This window comes from Mobula birostris, chromosome 20 (assembly GCF_030028105.1).
Source record: "Mobula birostris isolate sMobBir1 chromosome 20, sMobBir1.hap1, whole genome shotgun sequence".
NCBI classification, from domain to species: Eukaryota; Metazoa; Chordata; class Chondrichthyes; order Myliobatiformes; family Myliobatidae; genus Mobula; species Mobula birostris.
In genome coordinates this window covers 8,427,148-8,447,334 of record NC_092389.1, presented here as the reverse complement: position 1 = coordinate 8,447,334, position 20,187 = coordinate 8,427,148, and the positions used below count along the sequence as shown (strand labels likewise).

Genomic DNA, 20,187 nt, shown 5'->3' with positions numbered 1-20,187 from the left:
GTGAGGGAAGAGAAGTGAGTGCGGTTATTACTACAAGGGAGAAAGTGCTCTAAGGCTGAAAGACCTAAGGGAACGCAAGTCACCCGGACCAGAAGAACTGTACCTTAGGGTCCTGAAAGAGGTAGCGTTAAAGATTGTGGAGGCATTTGTAATGACTTTTCAAAAATCATTGGATTCGGGCATGGTGCCAGAGGACTGGAAAATTGCAAATATCACTCCACTCTCTTTAAGAAAGGAGGAAGGCAACAGAAAGGAAATTATAGACCGGTTAGTGTGACCTCAATGGTTGGGAAGATGTTAAGAGTCAGTTGTTAAGGACGAGGTTATGAAGTACTTGATGACACAGGACAAGATGGGATAAAGTCAGCATGGTTTCCTTGATCAAAACTCTTGCCTGACAAACCTGTTGGAATTCTTTGATTACAAGTAAGATAGATAAAGGGAATGCAGTAGATGTTGCCTATTTGGACTTTCAGAAGGCCTTTGACATGATGTGACACATTAGGCTACTTACCAAGTCGAGAGCCCATGGGATTACAGGAAAATTACTGGCATGGTTAGACCACTGGCTGATTGGTAAGAGGCAGTGTGTTGGAATAAAAGGCTTTGTGGTTGGCTGCCGGAGACTAGTGGTGTTCCACAGGGGTCTGTGTTGGAACTGCTTTTTGTGCTGTATATCAATGATTTTAGATGATGAAATAGATGGCTTTGTTGCCAAGTTTGCAGATGATGTGAAGATTGGTGAAGGGGCAGGTAGTGTCTGTCAAGGAAACAGGTAGGCTACAGAAGGACTTGGACAGATTAGGCAAGAAAATGGCAAATGAAATACAGTGTTGGAAAATGCATAGTCATGCACTTTGGTAGAAGAAATAAATGTGCAGACTAGTTTCTAAACAGGGAGAAAATCCAGAAGTCTGAGATGCAAAGGGACTTAGGAGGCCTTGTGCAGAACCCTCTAAAGGTTAACTTGCAGGTAGAGTTGGTGGAGAGGAAGGCAAATGGAGAGGAAGAGCAGGGATGCTGAGGCTTTATAAGGCTCTGGTGAACAGTTTTGTACTTTTCATTTGAGGAAAGATGTACTGGTGTTGCGTAGGGTCCAGAGGAGGTTCACAAGGATGATTCCGGGAATGAAAGGGTTATCATACAAGGGACGTTTGATGGCTCTGAGTCTGTGTTCACTAGAATTTAGAAGGATGAGGTGGGGGGAGGGTCTCATTAAAACCTTTCAAATGTTGAAAGGCTTAGACAGAGTAGATATGGAAAGAATGTTCCCCACGGTGGGGGAGTCTAGGACAAGAGGGCACAGCCTCAAGATAGAGGGGTGTCCATTTAAAACAGAGATGCGGAGAAGTTTCTTTGGCTAGAGGGTGGTGAATTTGTGGAAGTTGTTGCCAAGGGCAGCTGTGGAGACCAGGTCATTGGGTGCATTTAAGGCAGAGCTTGATAGGTTATTGATTGGATGCGGCATCAAAGGTTAAGGAGAAGGCTGAGGAGGGGGGATATGGATCATCCATGATTGAATGGCAGAGCAGACTCGATAGGCCAAATGGCCTAATTCTGTCTCATGGGCTTAGCTTGATTAGATGCAACTTAACGACAAGAGGAGATTCTCTAGATATTAATCTTGCAGTGAAATTTAAGGTTTAATATCTGGAAAAATCCAAAAGGAGACTTTTATTTTGCAACTGTTATAAACATATGATTGCATGATATAAATTGCTTTGCAACTGAACTGTTTATTCTCTTTGGCTTTCAGAATTTAGCTGACTATGCTTTTGACAACTTGGAGGCAATGAACCCTCCTCTTTTTCTGCGATTTCTCAATTTGCTCATCAACGATGCCATTTTTCTGTTGGATGAAGCCATCCAGGTATCTTGTGCTAGCAAGTCATTTTTGTTTATATTTCAGTTTTTAAGTGTGCTCTTCTGTAGTCCATTCAAAAACAAAAAGTCAGATGGGCAATAATTAATTTATTTTTATTTTCTTTCACTGCTCCTCTTCTGAACATAGTGACTCATGGCCATGTACCAGAGATCTCATTCACTGCTGGTACCAGGCAATCTCATTCACTTCTGATATGTCTGCAGACTTGGTGTCCTCTCAGTTCTTTGTGTGAATGTCTCTTGAAGGCATTATAGCTGAGACTAATTCTTTCTCAGCAATACATCAACACAGTGATATATACTTAATAAGTTATGGGGTCAAGTGAGGAGGTTATAAATATTTTTTTGAATTACTTTTCTTTTGAATTGACTAATCAGAAATCCACATGAAAATGCAAAAAGCTAACAGATGACGTGACAGTCTTGGAATAATGTTTCTCTCTTGTTTAAGCATTTAAATTGTTTGAGTGTCTTAGTTTTATTATATTTTACAGTATTTGAGCAAGATTAAGATTCAACAAATTGAGAAGGATCGAGGAGAATGGAATAATTTGCCTCCTGAAGCTCGTAGGGAAAAGGAGGGAAACCTTCAGATGTTTGGACAACTTGCACGTTTCCACAACATTATGTCCAATGAAACAATTGGAACATTGGCCTTTCTCACTTCAGGTTAGTGCCTTTGAACTGCCACGAGGGGAGTCAATGGAGCATTGGTACCTAATGCAACATGTGAATTTTAATAAACTCTATATATTTGTAACTGCCAGGTGAAGTCAATTCATTTATTTAAGATACAAAGGCAGGTAAATCTCTGGGTGTGTAAAACATGCCTTGTTTTATTTTATTTCATTTCTGAAAAGGGCAAGAATCGAGTGCATGCAGTACGGTGCCTAAAATTTTTGCACAGTTCTGTATATTGGCTAAATAGGAAGATGGTGGGGAAGCAGAAATAAGAGTACTTCGCTTTGTGTTATCTCCGTAATATTAAGTGTTATTTGGTAACTGGAAAGACGTAATATAAGACAAAAAGAGTGCAAGAAGTGAGGTAGCACTTATGATTCGTTTAACGATCTGATGGTGGAGAGGAAGAAGCTGTTCCTAAAATGTTACACATCTTCAGGCTCCTGTACCTCCTCCCTGATGGCAGCAGTAAGAAGAGGGCATGTCCATAAGTTGTGATCTAGAATATATTGGCTGAAGAAAGTTCAATATTAATTTGCAAATATTAATGGAATAAATATGTAAAACAGGAAAAGAAACAGCATGAACATTAATTTTACACGTCAAAAATATTGCCATGTGCATGTTAGGCCAGATCACTTCCCTCCATGCAGCAAATGAACCTTCCAAATACTGGTAAGACCATGAGACAAAGGTGTAGGATTAGGCCATTCGGCCCACTGAGTCTGCTCTGCCATTTCATCATGGCTGATCCATTTTCCCTCTTAACCCCATTCTCCTGCCTTCTTCCCATAACTGTTCATGCCCTGACTAATCAAGAACCTGTCAACCTCCATCTTAAATACACCTAATGACTTGGCCTCCACAGCCACCTGTGGCAACAAATTCCACAGATTCACCACCCTCTGGCTAAAGAAATTCCTCCTCCACCTCTAATAAATGGTCATCCCTCTATCCTAAGGTTGTGCCCTCTGGTCCTAGATCCCCATGATAGGAAACATCCTCTCCACATCCACTCTGTCGAGGCCTTTCAATATTTGATTATGTTTCAATGAGATCCTCTTTCATTCCCAGAATCATTCTCCTGAACCTCCTCTGAATTTTTCAATCTCAGCACATTCTTTCTTAGATGAGGAGTCCAAAACTGCTCAGTAGTTCAAGTGAGACCTCACCAGTGCCTTATAAAGCCTCAGCATTACATTCTTGCTTTTATATTCTATTCCTCGCGAAATGTACGCTAACATTGCAATTGCCTTGCTCACCACTGACTCAACCTTTAGGGAATTCTCCACAAGGATTCTTTAAGTCCCTTTCTGCACGTCAGATTTTTGAATTTTCTCCTCGTTAAGAAAATAGTCTATGCTCTTAGTCCTTCTACCAAACTGCATGACCATATATGTCTCGACACTGCATTTCATCTGCCACTTCTTCACCCATTCTCCTAATCAAGTCCTTCTGCAGCCTCTCTGCTTCCTCAACACTACTTGCCCCTCCACGTATCTGCCAACTTGGCCACAAGGCCATCAATTCCATCATCCAAAGCATTGACATTTTAAAAAAAAAAGTGGTCCTATACCGACCCCTGCAGAACACCACTAGCCACTGGCAGCTAATCAGAAAAGGCTCCCTTTATTCCCACGCTTTGCCTCCTGCCAATCAGCCAATCCTCTATCTATGCTTGTATCTTTTCTGTAATACCATAGCTCTTACCTTGTTAAGCAGCCTTGTGTTTGGCATCTTGTCAAAGGTCTTCTGAAAATCCAAGTACACAACATCCACTGATTCTCCATTGTCTAACCTGCTTAGTATTTCCTCAAAAATTTCCAACAGATTTGTCAGGCAAGATTTTCCCTTGAGGAAACCATGCTGACTCTGGCCTATTTTATCATGTGCCTCCAAGTACCCTGAAACCTCGTCCTTAAAAAGTCGACTCTCAACATCTTCCTAACCATTGAGGTCAAGCTAACTGGTCTATAATTTCCTTTCTTCTTCTGCCTCCCTCCCTTCTTGAAGAATGGAGTGACATTTGCAATTTTCCAGTCCTTTGGAACCATGCCAGAATCTAGTGATTCTTGAAAGATCATTACTAATGCCTCGACAATCTCTCCAGCTACCTCTTTCGGAACCCTGGGATGTAGTTCGTCTGGTCCAGGTGACTTATCTACCTTAAGACCTTTCAGCTTCCCAAGCACTTTCTCCCCAGTAATAGCAATTGCGCTCACTTCTACCCCCGACATTCTTGAAATTCCAACATTCTGCTAGTGTCTTCCGCAGTGAAGACTGATGCAAAATATTTATTCAATTCATCTGCCGTTTCCTTGTCCCCCATTACTACCTCTCCAGCATCATTTTCCAGCAGCCTGCTATCTACTCTTGCCTTTCTTTTACTCTTTATATATCTGATAAATTGTTTTGTATCCTCGTTGATATTTTTGGCTAATTTATCTTCCTATTTTATTTTCTTCCCTCCATATGGCTTTATTAGTTGTATTATATTGAGAAGCTTTTAAAAACCAATCCTCTAACTTCCCACTAATTTTTGCTCTATTATACGCTGTCTCTTTTGCTTTTATGCTATCTTTGACTTTCCTTGTCAGCTATGGTTGCAACCTGGTTGCCTTTAGAATACTACTACCTTTTCTGATGTAAATGAAGTACTTAACATTAAAACTCAGGACGAGGGGTTATGTTCTTTACATTAAAAATTGTTTTGATATTGGCTGTCCTATTCAAATCTTTATATTATGATCAGCAGGAGGCTGCAATAAGCAGTTTCTGAAGTTCAGAGCATTTTGAGTAGAGCCTTAATGCACAAGAATCTGATTTTTGAGTTCTATATCTGTCAACCCTCATCCTGCTCCCCAGCTGATTCATACAGAATTTATCCTCAAATTTCTGAATAATTCTTCCTTCATAATAGTTCATGATTTCCTTTGTTTTGCCTCTTGATTTTAAAACACATGGATGAGAAAGAATTTCTTAAGTGAGAGAGTAATGAATCTCTGGAATTTATTGCCATGGACATCTGTGGAGGGCAAGTCATTGAGTAACTTTGAAGTGGAGGTTGATAGATTCTTGATTAGTCAGGGTGTCAAAGGTTATGGAGCGAAAGCAGCAGAATAGGGTTGAAGGGGATAATAAATCAGCTATGATCAAATGGTGGAGCAGACTCAATGGTCCAAATAGCCTAACTCTTCTCTTGTGTCTTATGGTGTTAAACATCCCAATGACTTGATACTGTTTTTGAAAGTGCAATTCAAATTTTAAAAGCTGAACATTGTGATCTCATACATGACCTGTGAGTGACTTCAGTAGACTAAGCATTATGATCTGAATGTCATTTGTTCAGCTGTAGACATTGTAATTAACTTCCTACAGGCAGGCCAAGAAAGAACCTGATTCTGGTTACAAAGCAATGATGCTTAAGATACCTATTCTCAGAAATATTAGTCACCTAAAACCCAATTTTACTTGAAAACTTAAAGATTTTCAATTTAATTTGTGACAATATGTTCTGACAATAGTGATTATTTAATTTCTAAGGATGAGTCAATACTGACAGGAGTGGAAGGAAAGAATAGAAGGTATTTTAGTTTTTAAAAGCTGCCTTCAAACTGTGATTAGTTTAGTTACCAAACATCATTCTCTCTGCTAGAAATCAAGGCCTTGTGTGTGCATCCCATCCTTGCTGAGCGGATCATCTCGATGCTGAATTACTTTCTTCAGCACTTAGTGGGGCCTAAAATGGGTGCCCTGAAAGTCAAGGATTTCAGTGAATTTGACTTTAAGCCTCAACAGTTGGTGTCTGATATTTGCACCATCTACTTGAACTTGGGGTAAGTGACAACAGTTCAACAAAATGTAGTTCAGTTTCATAGAATACCTATAGTCTGAGTCTCAGAATTGGAATATTCCAGTTTAATACTTGATTACTAAGGATTCTAAGATTTATTATCACTAAGAATGCTGTAAGATAGACAGTATTCCCAGTCCCTTTAGGTTGTTGTAATTAGCATCCAAGACCGTGGAAAATAGAATACTAGTTTCCCCCTGTTTTCCCTCCCATTTAAAGTTAATACATATATTCTTTGCCAGTTACAGCATTTGATCTCCCATGTGCAATTTGTGTACCATTTTAACATAAATATTCTTTGCTCTTCTAATTTTAAATTAGGTGGGCAAGGATTTCAGTTTATGTGGAAAATATAGTGCGTTGGAAAGAGCACAGAAAAGAAATTCAACTCAATTGAGCAGGCCGCTGATCTTTAATCTCTGCAGGGTCTTTTAAATCTGGTTTATTGTTCTATACACAAGCACATTTGTATGTACAGGTGCATTGAAGAACTTAAGTGCAGCAACATCACAGGCACATAATATCAGAGAAGCAGCATTCAGAAGTAAAGCAAATTAATCATAAATTATACACAATTTTTATAAGAAAACGAAGTCCATTTTGTGCAAAGTGGTCAATCTGTTGCTAAACAATAGTGATTAGGATTTTGCTGGTTGGGTCAAGAACTGGATGTTTGAAGAGAAATAGCTATTCTTGAAGGTCTGGGACTTCAGGTTTCTGATCTTTCTGCCCAATGGTAGTTGTGAGAAGATAGCATGGCCCGACTGGTGGGTATCTTTGATAATTAATGATATGGAGTGTTTGATTGCTCTGGGCCTGTACTTGTTGGAGTTTAGAAAAATGAGGGGAAATATCGTTGAAACCTACCAAATCTTAAATGGCCTAGATAAGAATGGATGTGAAGAAGATGTTTCCAGTGGTGTGAGAGCCTAGGACCAGAGGGCACAGTCTGACTAGAAGGATATCCCTTTAGAGCAGAGGTGAGGAACTTCTGTAGCCATATGGTGGTGAATCTGTGGAATTCATTGCCACCGACATCTGTGGAAGCCAAGTCATTGCGTATATTTAAAGCGGAACTTGATAGGTTTTTGATTAGTAAAGGAGTCAAAGATTATGGGGGGGGGGGGAGGCAAGAAAATGGGGTTGAAAGGGAAATTAAATCAGCCATGATTGAATGGCAGAGCAGACTAAATGAGCTGAATGACCCAATTCTGTTGCTATATCTTATGAATGTTGCCTTTTGATGTAGTGCCTCCTGTGGGTATTATTGGTGGTCAGGAGATAGGTGCCCATGATATATTGGGCAGAGACCATTACTCTCTGCAGCTTTTTGTGTTCCTGCCATTACAATTGTTGTACCAGGCCTTGATGCAGCCAGTCAGGATATTTTCAACAGGACATCTGTAAGAATTTTGTTAGTATTCCATGATAAGCTGAGCTCCCTTAACTTCCAAAGAAGGTAAAAATACGGGCACACTTACGATTGCATAATAGTGGTTTGTAATTATCCAGAATAAAGTGTGTGTAAAGTGTCCCTTTGTGTATACAAAGTAGAATGAATATATTTAAGTACATCTTCCTTTGAATCGACTTCTTCCTCAAGAAGAGATAGTATATGTGACATTAATGGGATTTTTTTTTTTTGGTTTTCACCTTCATTCTGATAATGGGATTTCCTTGGTTTAAATGGACTAACTTGCATGCCTTAATCCATGTCTGAATTTAGTTTTAATATTTTCTCAAACATGCAGTTAAAATGTGTTTTTAACTTTCTCTTGATATTTGGATCAAAACCAAACAACTTGCTTAAAAATATTTGGTCACCTTAGTTTATAATTGTTAATTCTCCTTCTCTTGTTCCACCAGAGCAAAGGATGATTTCTGTGCTACGGTACCAAAGGATGGGCGCTCCTATTCCCCTATGCTATTTGCACAGACAGTGAGAGTATTGAAAAAGATCAACAAGCCTGGCAACATGATCATGGCATTCAGTGAACTGGCTGATAAAGTAAAGGTTAGTATGTCATGTGTTTAATCAAGTGGTTTAATTAGACACAAAGATACTAATATCTCTGGTGACTACAGAGACTTTGAGATCACGATGATTGAAATAGCATTACAATAGCAGCTGAGCATACCAGCTAACAAGATGATGTTTTTTTTTGTAATTTATTTTTTATTTAAGTTCATCATCAAACAAACATTTCCATAAGATGTATTTTGATTGTTATGCATTCATAGTGAACTCTCTTACATTAATACAGGAAACTGAACATTGTAAAGGTATTCACTGGGATGGCTCCAAGTTGCATTGGATGTTGCTTGTGCATAGAATGAACTAATAAGGGAAAGGAAATAGACAATAATCCACATCTCGCTGAGATGTTAGCTTGAGGATATATTAAAACAATGTGAGTTAGCGGAGATACTGAAATAGAATTGCAACACCATACACTTGTCGTAAACACAAAATAATTAGCTGATGCTGGGATCAAAGCAACACTCACAACACGCTGGAGGAACTCAGCAGGTCAGGCAACATCCGTGGAAACGATGAGTCGACGTTTCGGGCCGGAACCCTTCGTCAGGACTGTAGAGGGAAGGGAAGGGACAATACGCTTGTCTTCTTAAGCCTGGGTTTTAAGATTATGGGTGTCTCTAGATTATGGACATTGTGGACATTGTAATTTCAGTTTGAAGTTAGACGGGAAGTTGTTTTGTATGGACAGAAGGATTATTAATTTGTGTTTTAGCTCAGTGCATTATGACATGAAACTTGATCTTATGACTAGGGTGTCTTTACTATTCATGTGATAAAGCTGAAAGTGGGGAAAATGCCCTTCCTAATGGATGTCATTTTCAACACTTCAACTCTGACGTGTATATTTCTGTTTACTGACTAAAATTGCAGCATTAAAGAAATCAAAGCAGGCATTCACTTTAGTTTTAGTTTTTAGACATGTTACAGTGCTGTATATCTAAATAAAATAAAGAAAACTAATAGCTAAGATTTCTACAAAACAATATAATTTAGTAGTTTGGTGATAAAATGAAAACACATAGGTGGCTGCTTTGAGATGCTAGCTGTGATATCTTACATGTTTATTAAAATTAGCTCCAATAAATAGAACAACATGCCAGTAATCCAAAGTAAACTTTAGTCTTTCCTGTTAAAACATCATGGATATCTGGTGCTATAATCCAGAACCTATGTCATTGCTGAGCCAGTAAATGTAACGTCTCAACAAAATGCTACTTGAGTTAAAATAGTTAAAATAGTTCAGTTAGTTTCTGTGAAACTAATCTCCAGATTAATCTGTTAATTTGTGAATTAGAATTATGGAGGGCCCTGTGAACGGAATTCCATAGGGATTCCTATATCATGGCTGTAATCTGATATGCTCTGCGTAAATGGTGATAGACTCTTCTTAGCAACAGTCTTTTCTCCATGAAATTATAACAAAGCAGGTGATTCTGGAAATCAGAAATAAAAAGTGCTGGACATAGTCAGCAGGTCAGGCACCATCTGTGGAAAGAGGAATCTGTTAAGTTGAAGAAACCAAATGCAGATTGGGTGATCAGTTTGCAAAGTACTTGCATTCAGTCTGCAGAGGTAACCCTCCGCTGCCTGCCACTTAAGTTCACCAGCACCACCACTACCACCATCATCACCATCAGGTGCTGTGCCCAGTTTGAGCTTTGACTGCCATGGCCCACACACTCCTGTTTCGGGTCAAGTGGATCAATTCATTGGTATTCATTTCCAGTTCTCTGGCTGCTGTCTCCATCATCATTTGTCTTTGTCTTCCTCTTGCTTTCTTCCCTTCAATTTTTCCCATAATTACCATGCATTCTAACTGCTCTTTCCTAATCACATGTCCAATGAAGTTACGTTGCCTTTTCATGATCTCATACATTACTTCTCTTTTTGTTTGCTCTGTTCATGACATCCTCATTAGATATTCGTTTCATCCATGATATTCTTTGCATCCTCCTCAAAAACCACATCTCTGTTGCTTCAATTCATTTCCTCATGTTACTAGATACTGTCCAACATTCTGAACCATATAACATAACTGGATAAACGTAACATTTCAGTACTCTGAGGCAGGTTGTCATGCCTAGTTTAGTATTGGTCAGTATACTCTTCATTCTCGTCAAGGTGTCTTTTGCCATCCCTATTCTTCTTTTGATGTCCATGTCACACCTGCCAGCTGATGTCACCCAGCTTCCCAAGTAGCAAAAGTTCTGTACTTGTTTTATGTCTTCCCCGTTTATTCTCAGCCTGCAGATAGGATTCTCCTTCTTTTTGGATTGAATTGAATGATCTTTATTGTCATTATACATAGGTACAATGAAACTCTGTTTGGCTTCCTCTCAGGCAATTAAATAAAGCAGTAAATAAAAACAAGACAGTAATAGAAAAACAGTATTAAATAGATGTAACAGAAAATAAGTTGCAGCAGCACCAGAGTATCACAGTAATGCGCAAAGTGCCATTAGTGCAAGTATTTGAGTCCTTGTGTGTGCTCAGTTTCAGTCATTGTGGGAGTGGTGTGATGGAGGCCACAGCTCTGGGATAGAAGCTGTTCCTCAGTCTATTTGATCTGGCTTTTAGTGTCCTGAACCTTTTGCTGGGCGGCAGCGGGTCAAACAGGGAGTGGCCGGGGTGTGTGGTGTCTCTGGTTATGCTGATTGCTTTCCTCCTGAGTCTGCTGGAATAGATGGTGTCCAGTCCTGGGAGCTCCATCCTGACAATTCGCTGGGCTGCCCGCCTTCACCAGGTGATGCAGGTCTTGTCGCTCAGCGGCTGTGCAGCTGGCATACCACACTGTGGCACTGTTGGTCAGGATGGTTTCAATTCTTTTTGGATATCACCATACATTGTGCCTTTTTAAAATTGATAGACCCATTTTTGCACTTTCTTCAACAACTATATCAATTAAGTTTTGTAGTTCTTCCCCCGTACTTGCAATTAACACAGTGTCATCCGTGTATCTAAAATTATTGATGTTTTCACCGCCAACTTTGATTCCCAAGATGTCTCTTATTTTTTGTAATATTGTTTCACTGTACACATTAAATAAATCAGGGGAGAAAACACACCCTTGTCCAATGCCTCTCTTGATTTTCGTAAACTGACTCATTTCTCTATTCTTACAGCGGCAGTTTGTTCCCAGTACAGATTTCTGATTAGGCGGAGGTCTTTTGATTCTAGATCTAGAGTTTCCTGTAATATTTTGAATAACTTATTGTGCTTCACTTTATCAAATGCTTTTGTGTAGTTGATAAACAAGCAAACAAATCTTTTTGCACCTGAATAACTCGTTCTGATAGTATCCTTAACGTCAATATTGCGTTTCTTGTACCTTTGTCTTTCACAAAACTGCATTGTTCTTTACCTATTTCAGCTTGTATCTTACTTTTAGCTCTTGTCATCAAAATTCTTAGGATCACAGTGTGACTTTTCTATATGAGACCCCCTGCAGGTTCATATTCTGCTTAGTTTATTGTCATGTCAAAACCTGGGCCTCTGTACCTCCCTCTGCAATTAGATCCTCAACTTCCTAACCAGAAGACCACAATCTGTGTGGATTGCTTATGGCACCTGAGGGGTGTATGCTTAGCCCACTGCTGTACTCTCGATATACACATGACTGTGTGGCTAGGCATAGCTCAAATACCATCTATAAATTTGCTGACGACAACCATCGTTGGTAGAATCTCAGGTGGTGACAAGAGGGTGTACAGGAGTGAGATATGCCAGCTAGTGGAGTGGTGCTATGAAAGAGCTGATTGCGGACTTCAGGAAGGGAAAGACGAAGGAACACATACCAATCCTCAGAGGGATCAGAAGTGGAGAGAACAAGCAGTTTCAAGTTCCTAGGTGTCAAGATCTCTGAGGATCTAACCTGGTCCCAACATATCGACACAGTTATAAAGAAGGCAAGGCAGCAGCTCTACTTCATTAGAAGTTTGATGCGATTTGGTATGTCAACAAATACCCACAAAAACTTCTATAGATGTACTGTGGAGAGCATTCTGACAGGCTGCATTACTGTCTGGTATGAAGGTGCTACTACTGCACAGGACCGAAAGAAGCTGCAGAGGGTTGTAAATCTAGTCAGCTCCATCTTGGGTACTAGCCTACAAAGTACCCAGGACATCTTCAAGGAGCGGTATCTCAGAAGGGCAGTGTCCATTATTGAGGACCTCCAGCACCCAGGACATGCCCTTTTCTGACTGTTACCATCAGGTAGGAGGTACAGAAGCCTGAAGGCACATGCTCAGTGATTCAGGAACAGCTTCTTCCCCTCTGCCACCTGATTTCTAAGTGGACATTGAACCTGTGAACACTACCTCACTTTTTTTAATATACAGTACTTCTGTTTTTGCATGTTTTTAATCTATTCAATATACATATACTGTAATTGATTTGTTTATTTTTTTATTTTTCCTCTTCTGTATAATGTATTGCATTGAGCTGCTGGATTTTCACATCACATGATGATAATAAATCTGATTTGGATTCTGAATGCCAGTGTGTAATGAAATTCCTTGTGTGAAGCTCATTGTAAACAATGTACAAACGTACATGGTAACAATAACTGCAACAACAAATACAATGAGAGCAAAACAACACTGGTGCAAAGATTGTAATGCAATTTGTTACAATGAAGCCCAAGATAATTTAAAGAAACAACAGTTCTTCTGGTCTGGGCGCATTGAAGCCTTCCAGACTCCATACTGAATTTGCCAACTTTAGGTATTTTTTAAAATCCGTATTAGCACTAGCCATTACTGCCAGTCATCCATCTGTAATTTTAGCTGCTTTCTCTTTCAAAAAGTACAATCTAGCTCGTTGGGCATGTCCCATGGCCTTGCTGTTAACTGCACATGACATGAGCATAAACTGTCATTAACCCATTTGGTTTCATCAGAGATATTCCCCTTGTTCCATTTCTTTTTCCCATTATTGCATCTGAAAACTAACTTCCTTTCTCTATGCTAATTCTGATAAATGGTCTTGGATTGAAACATTAACTCTGTTTTACTCTTTCCCACAGATGCTACCTGCCCTTATAAGTATTTACATTTTTTCTATTGTTATTTAAGCCTTTGTTTCATGTCTTATGTGCCACTTCAGTATTGTTAAGTTTAGGAATGTTCCCTTTTGCTATGGTACTATTCTTGACCACAATAACATTAATCTGCTAATCAGTCCCTTGCAGACCTACAACAGCAGGAAGAGGAGATATTCGTAGATGCACCGGATGAATTTCTCGACCCAATAATGAGCACACTGATGACTGATCCAGTTTTACTGCCCTCCTCTAGGGTGACAGTTGATAGGTCAACTATAGCTAGGCATCTCCTCAGGTAAGCAATTTATTTTCACTGTCCAGATTTGATAACTGAATTTTCAAGGATGAATTTCATTTCCATTCTCTGTTGTTTCTCCTGTTATGTTTTTGTTTCTTTCAGTGACCAAACAGATCCGTTCAATCGTAGCCCACTCACAATGGATCAGATCAAACCAAACTCAGAAATAAGAGAGAAAATTCAGCAGTGGCTGGCTGAAAGGAAACGACAAAAGGATCAAAATGGGCAGATTTAGAATGATAAAGCAAGAAACTAGATGGCGTGCATAGTTATGAGACATTTACTGCTGACTATACCTGCCTATCACACCAGGACTGTCCAGGGATTATACCTTAATGGCATATCTTAATCCGACTTCACAATCCTTGTTTAGTACGAATCAATTTAGTGAATGTTCTTCTTGTAACTGTGCAAGAGTTTGGCCCAGCACAGTTTCACTTTTGCTCTTAAGCAGCCAACTGTCAGCTTTAGCAAATAGTATCCAGTGTTTTCCTTATGAGTTGGCTGACTGGAAATCAGTACGTGCAGAGGACCTTAACATAAGTTAAATGAGTGACGAGTTCATGACTAACAAAATGGCTGCTTGAGTTGGTGTATTGAAATTATGAACATTGAAATTATGCTTTGCTATTATAATCTTCAAGCATTATTTGTGCTTTTGTGAAATTCATTTTCCATTTATTTCAATGGGCCTCTTAACTTATTATGTGGGAGTAGAGATTCTACTTAAATAGCCCAAAAAGAAATATGATGGCTACTGCAGCACAACATTATTCCCAGGACAGTGTATTTATTTCTCTGTAACTTATCAGAATCACTTTTCTTTAAACTTTAACTGGATGCTTGCTTTTCCAGCTAGAAGGGGATGTAACGTGCAAAGTAACTAATAGTAATGCACCTATATTGGTGAAGTTGGTCTGTATAATCATCATGCCTCAAGACTAGTATATTTTCTATAATAAATAAATAATAATCTACAAAGAGGTGGGGTAATCCCTAACATGTTTAAGTTGTTTAGGGAAAAATATCAACTGGTGCTACATCTGTCATGCCAGGAATTGCATTGAGGAACATCTGAAAATTCCTTTTATGATGTTCATGGTGCCAGAGGTGCGGTTGAATCCCTCCAAACATTGGCACGTTTCAGTGCATCTGCAAGTATTGTACACTGGGAACCCAACCCCATGACTGCAAAGAAAAATTATAATTTTATCCACATTTAATGTACAGAACAGATCACCTATATTAGGAAGTTAATATAATGTACAGAATGCTCAACTTAGAAAATAATCAATAGCTCTACTCCCAGACAAATGAACTCAATGATATCTGAAATTATGTAATGTTCTTCTTCTCTCCCCGCCCCCTGGCAACACACTCAGTTGTTAAGCCAGATATTGTAGAAGGAAACCTTAAGCACTTGAATTGGCCTTTGGCAGCTTAATAAAAATATTTCCATTGTATGATGCCTTTTCTCTCAAAGTCTGCAACATAGAGAAATGGCTTATTTTGCTTAAATGAATTTCAACAGTTTTCTAGTAGGAAATGCTGTCCATGAGCAAGGTAATGATTTACTTTGAAGATTCCTGTGTTTCCTCTTCATTCTTCCAACTCATTGGCCTCAAAGATTGTGTTTATCATTAATTGCTTATTTCCAAGTCATTAGTTGACACTTTGGCCTATTTCCTTAATGAGCGTGAATAGTGGTTATGCAAGCTTATATTAGGATAAATGAACATTACCTAAATTATACAAGATTAATGCAAAAAATGCCAACTGAAATATGGATGTCTAAGTTTATGGAAACATTTCCAGCCAATTTCAGGTTTATGGTTGTTATTCAGCAACTCAACTGTTACCCTTGAGCGGTGAATCCAAATGAATGGTGAAAGTTATTTAATGTATTAAAAATTATTTGTATTTTAAGTGTTAGAGATTTGTGGCATAAGAATAACACAAAATAATATTTTTTAAAATGTGTTTGTGTATCTACTAGGTCTGGGTGGTGGTGTGCTCTGGCTTTGCTTTGATCATTTGATTTTATACTTTTGCACACATTTTAAATCCACTGCCCCACTTACTGCCTTAAAATACCGATTATGGGATCTTGCAGGCCACTTGTTCTGTTGAGTTGTGACACACTGAACTCCATATATTTGGGCCTTTCAAGGAAAAATTTAAAGGATTTTCCTTTGACCTTTTAATGCTTTCATTTTGTTTCATAAAAGGTCTGAGTGCTTTCTGTTTTTCGGTAGAGATTTGTGGAGATAGAGATTGGAAGGAAAGAAGTACCGCAGAATGCAAACATTTAATCCATTATTTTCCACTATAGAAATTCTTGCTTAATGTAAGATTAAAGCAGCCTTTATTGTTGTTAAGGAAAACTTGATCATGTTTTACCCTCAGTTAGGAGAATGCTATACCTTCACACAACTTACTTAGCTAACTGAGCACAAATCCTTCTCTTATGTCAGATCTAGCTTTGTGCTGTATAGTTCTGGAGCCATCCTGCTGTGTCATTGGTGTTGGCTGATTGGTTATCAGGCTGAACCCTTAACTCTTTCTCTCCACAGATATTTGAGTTCTTCCAGCATTTTCTGTTTTATTCTTGACTTACAGGAACTGTACTGTTTTACTTTTGGAATACTTATAATCACCTGTGAACATTATTTGAATGTTAACATTGAGATTACACCCATTATTTTGAATTCTTATCACAATCGTGTAGAAATTTTCACAGAATATTTGTAAGTTGCTTCCTTGAAGATCTGAATTGTACAGGAATGAGCAATGATTTTGCACCTATCCTACTTTTACATCATTGCTGTTTTCATTAGTTTGTTCACTACTGTAGCCTTGACAGTATACTGAATGAAAGATCAGGATTAAAAATTCAGGTATGACTGCATGCTTCAAAGATGTAGTTACCTTGCTATGCTTTGCAATTTTGATACACCAGCATCGTCTAGAGGTTGGCAGGTATTGAAGTTGTGATACTGAAGAACTGTGAGATGAAGTCATTATTGTTGATCATCATGTTTCTGTGAAGACCGCTAGAATTATTATTCAGAAGGGAAAGAGATGGGTAAATCTTACCCAATTTTTTGAAAGATAAGGCATATGCATAGAGATGCTTTAAATTTACCTGTAAGCATGGAAATAATTCATAAGTTGAAACCATTGTTCATTAAAAACTTTATTCAATATCAAAATTCCAAAGTAGATCAACACTATTGTATTTTATTTATTCGTATCAATATCTTGTCAAGTATTAAATGTGATTGGTGTCGTGTTCTTGATGGTATTGAAGCTGGTGAATGCGAAAATTGCATTATCTGCTACATTCTCTGTTCAGTATCTTTCTGCGTCATGTTGCTCTTCACTTGGTCTTACTGGGAAATTACATCAGCAAATTATTGCACCAAAGCATTAGATGTGCATTTTGCACTTCAAATTTACTGGGGCTGGAGAGTGACTGAACTACAAGTTGACCTCCTGATCATTCATTAAATATGTTTTAGGTTCACCAAAAAACCTGCCAGTGTTATAATCGAGTTTGCACCTTTTGTGTATTTTCTTTTCTGCCAAGGCTTTTGTAAAAAGCCTGGGCAGGCTGTGGCTGGTGCAGTACTGATTTTTTTTGGGGGGGGGGGTGATTAACTATGGATGCCAGTGCAAAGTGTATCTTAGTCAATCAACTGCTGTTACACAATTCCTTTCTTTGACACTTCAGCTCATAAGGTATGACAAGCAGCTGATCTAATATTGTCTAGATTACTTTCAAAAAGCATCCTTATGGAGTGATAAAATTCATTATGCTGCTTCAAGTTGAGTGATCACCTAGCCGAGGGTGATGAAAGTTTATTTGAAGCCGATTGGAAATGAGTTGGAGGAACTCCAGTCAGGCAGCCTCTGTGCAGATAGAGGGGTAGTTTCAGGTTGGGACCTGACATCAGGACTAAGTGTAGAGGGGAAATGACCAGTATAAAGAGGTGAGGTAAGAGTTGACAGATTTGGGATTAGGTGTAAATGGAGCCAGTTGGGGGAGGAACAGATTTGGGAGACAGTATGTCGAAGTGATTGGTTGAGATAAGTGAAGGGAGGGTGGGGAAGGAGACGGTGAAGGTCGACATGGGGGCTGAATAAATTGAGGCTGTTAATACCGTTGTATTGTAGAGTACCTGATAGTCAATGGGTACTCTACAATACAATGCTATCATGAATTGACCCTACCCCAATACAAGAGTCTTAGGCTGTTCTCTTATCACTCTGTATCTTTGGGGTTTTTGGTTCTGGCCAGGAGCTCACTGCTTTTCCAATATCCGGGCCCAAGGAGAAGCGAGAAGAGGTCATGACCTGATGTGTGTCGTTAATGATAGAATATGCTTTCTATGTACTCAACAGTGAGCAGCCTGTGCTAGACTGGGCTTGTAACTACCACTTTCTATGGCATTGGTGTTTCCATACCAGGCCGTGATGTAAACAGTTGGGATATTCCCCACTATGCAGTTCGAGTTTTTGGTGATGATACCGATCCAATAAACACACAGGCGGCCTAGAGCAAGCGTCAGCACGAGAGTCGTCTTTATTGCGGCCACAACCACCATCGTGCAGCTGAGTGAATGAAGCAGCCGCCAGGGTCCGCGCTACAAGTGATTGTCGACAGAATGTTCAGCTAACTTTACCGGGTAGGTCACTCAGGAAAACAACCGCCACATCTGTGAAGCGCGACACCCTTTGGATCATGAACAATGGACTCTCCAGAGAATGGAGGGGGTTTGCGAATGAGCATTAAATAAATGAATCCGAAGCCATAAAAGGGGAAATCATGAAGGACCACGGCCAATACAGAGAGCGGTATTCAGCAAAGGACCTCCGCCTGCTAATGCGAGGCGGTCGGCTCCCCGGCCCGCCGACAAATTGCGGAAGCCACGTGCGCAGTGGGGAAAAAAACCGCGTCGGTCCCAAAGCGGGTTTACCCTTGTAAGGACAAGGCAATACCGGGAGCTGATTTAATAGATGGGGACGGGTTGGTGTTCACGGGAGTAACATGAAGCGCAGAAGGAATGCAGCAGGTCAAAGTGGCAACTACTGAGAGGAATGGACAATTGACGTTTCAGGGCTGAAAGAGCAGACGGGAGATAGGGAAGAGGTAGCTTCCGAAGAGTACATTTATGGACATAGTTAACGCAAGGACAGAATACGCACATTGTGGTCGATCGGGGTCCAGGAAATATTGCTTTTGGGGAGATGAAAGGAGGGCTGATCTACCCGCGCAAAGACAACAGACCTTTTCCCCGGGAGTTTGTGCAAGGTGGAGCAAGGTGGTTACCAGTCTAATATATATTGCCCCCCCCCGCCCCCGGCATAGTTGGTAGAGAAACTGCGTGTCCTAGATTTGCCCACGGATTCCCGACAGTTAAACAAGGACGAAACTTAGCCTAATAAACACCAGCCGTACAAAAGCAAAATGCCAAGTGTTGATATACAGTGTTGAACATCAGCAACGGAGTTTTGTCAGTATCAATGGCTGCGAGAAGATCCAAATTAGTTTATTACCGGGGTGCAATGAAATTAGTTGCTCGTGTGAATCTCTGAGTTGACAGTACACGTGGTAAAAATAAATACCACAACAAATACAGCGACAAATGCAAAAACAGCAGAACGTTTCACCATTAGTGGACAATGATGCACTTGGAATTATTTGTAACAACATTTCTACAGCATACTTCCAGCTCTCATCAACTAATAGCAATGCACCGTCCACGATTTTTCCAGTGATCTTGTCAGGTTCAGAACGTGGCGATTTATCGTTGCAAATTGAAACACGAGATATTAAACCGGTCAATAGATTTACTGAGGAAGGCAGGAAAAATCATAACAAAAAATACTCCAGGTGAAGATAGTTTACTGTAGTAATACAGGAAGGCTGAGGCGTTTTGACAGTACGACAGCACACCATTCTGAACCCCAGCGGTCAAGTCACTTCGTTCCATCTCGGAACCTGTCGGGCATTAGCCAAGGGTTGGTAGCCGAGTCGCCGTACTACGGCACAAAGACCTGCGAAGTGAGTGGGCGGATGGATGGCCGGACTGAAGCTCTTGCCTCTGCACGTTCCAGAGTCCTTGCAATCTTTTGCCTGTCTACCATCCTGAATTCGACTAAAATAAGCCGTGTACTCCTGAAATGCATTTGTTCGCTGTATATTGCAACATTTTACTTACATTGTAGGATTGAGTCCTCCAATATACCCCATACCCAATTGGTGGTTGGACATGCCCGATAGTGCCTCCTACAGGATTGATATTCAATGGGCGGAACCTGAGGCACAGAGTAGCCCAGCAAGACTGAGGCGGCATCAAACATCCACTTCCACCAATCCGACA

At 39.8% G+C, this 20,187-nt stretch overlaps 1 protein-coding gene across 4 annotated transcripts in view; it reads left to right on the top strand.

Moving 5' to 3' along the window:
• The window catches only part of ube4a (ubiquitination factor E4A (UFD2 homolog, yeast)), an 83,976-nt gene extending 66,928 nt beyond the window's left edge, over positions 1 to 17,048 (top strand). For 3 of the 4 annotated variants that reach the window (XM_072283964.1, XM_072283966.1, XM_072283965.1), the window contains exons 15-20: positions 1,757 to 1,870; positions 2,379 to 2,553; positions 6,221 to 6,401; positions 8,285 to 8,432; positions 13,641 to 13,798; positions 13,904 to 17,047. In XM_072283964.1, coding sequence (XP_072140065.1) covers positions 1,757 to 1,870; positions 2,379 to 2,553; positions 6,221 to 6,401; positions 8,285 to 8,432; positions 13,641 to 13,798; positions 13,904 to 14,036 — 909 coding nt within the window. In that variant the 3' untranslated portion in view covers positions 14,037 to 17,047. Of the gene's footprint in view, positions 1 to 1,756; positions 1,871 to 2,378; positions 2,554 to 6,220; positions 6,402 to 8,284; positions 8,433 to 13,640; positions 13,799 to 13,903 lie in introns of all 4 variants that reach the window. The other variant, XM_072283967.1, reaches the window with a different exon arrangement.
• The last annotated feature ends 3,139 nt before the right edge of the window (positions 17,049 to 20,187 follow it).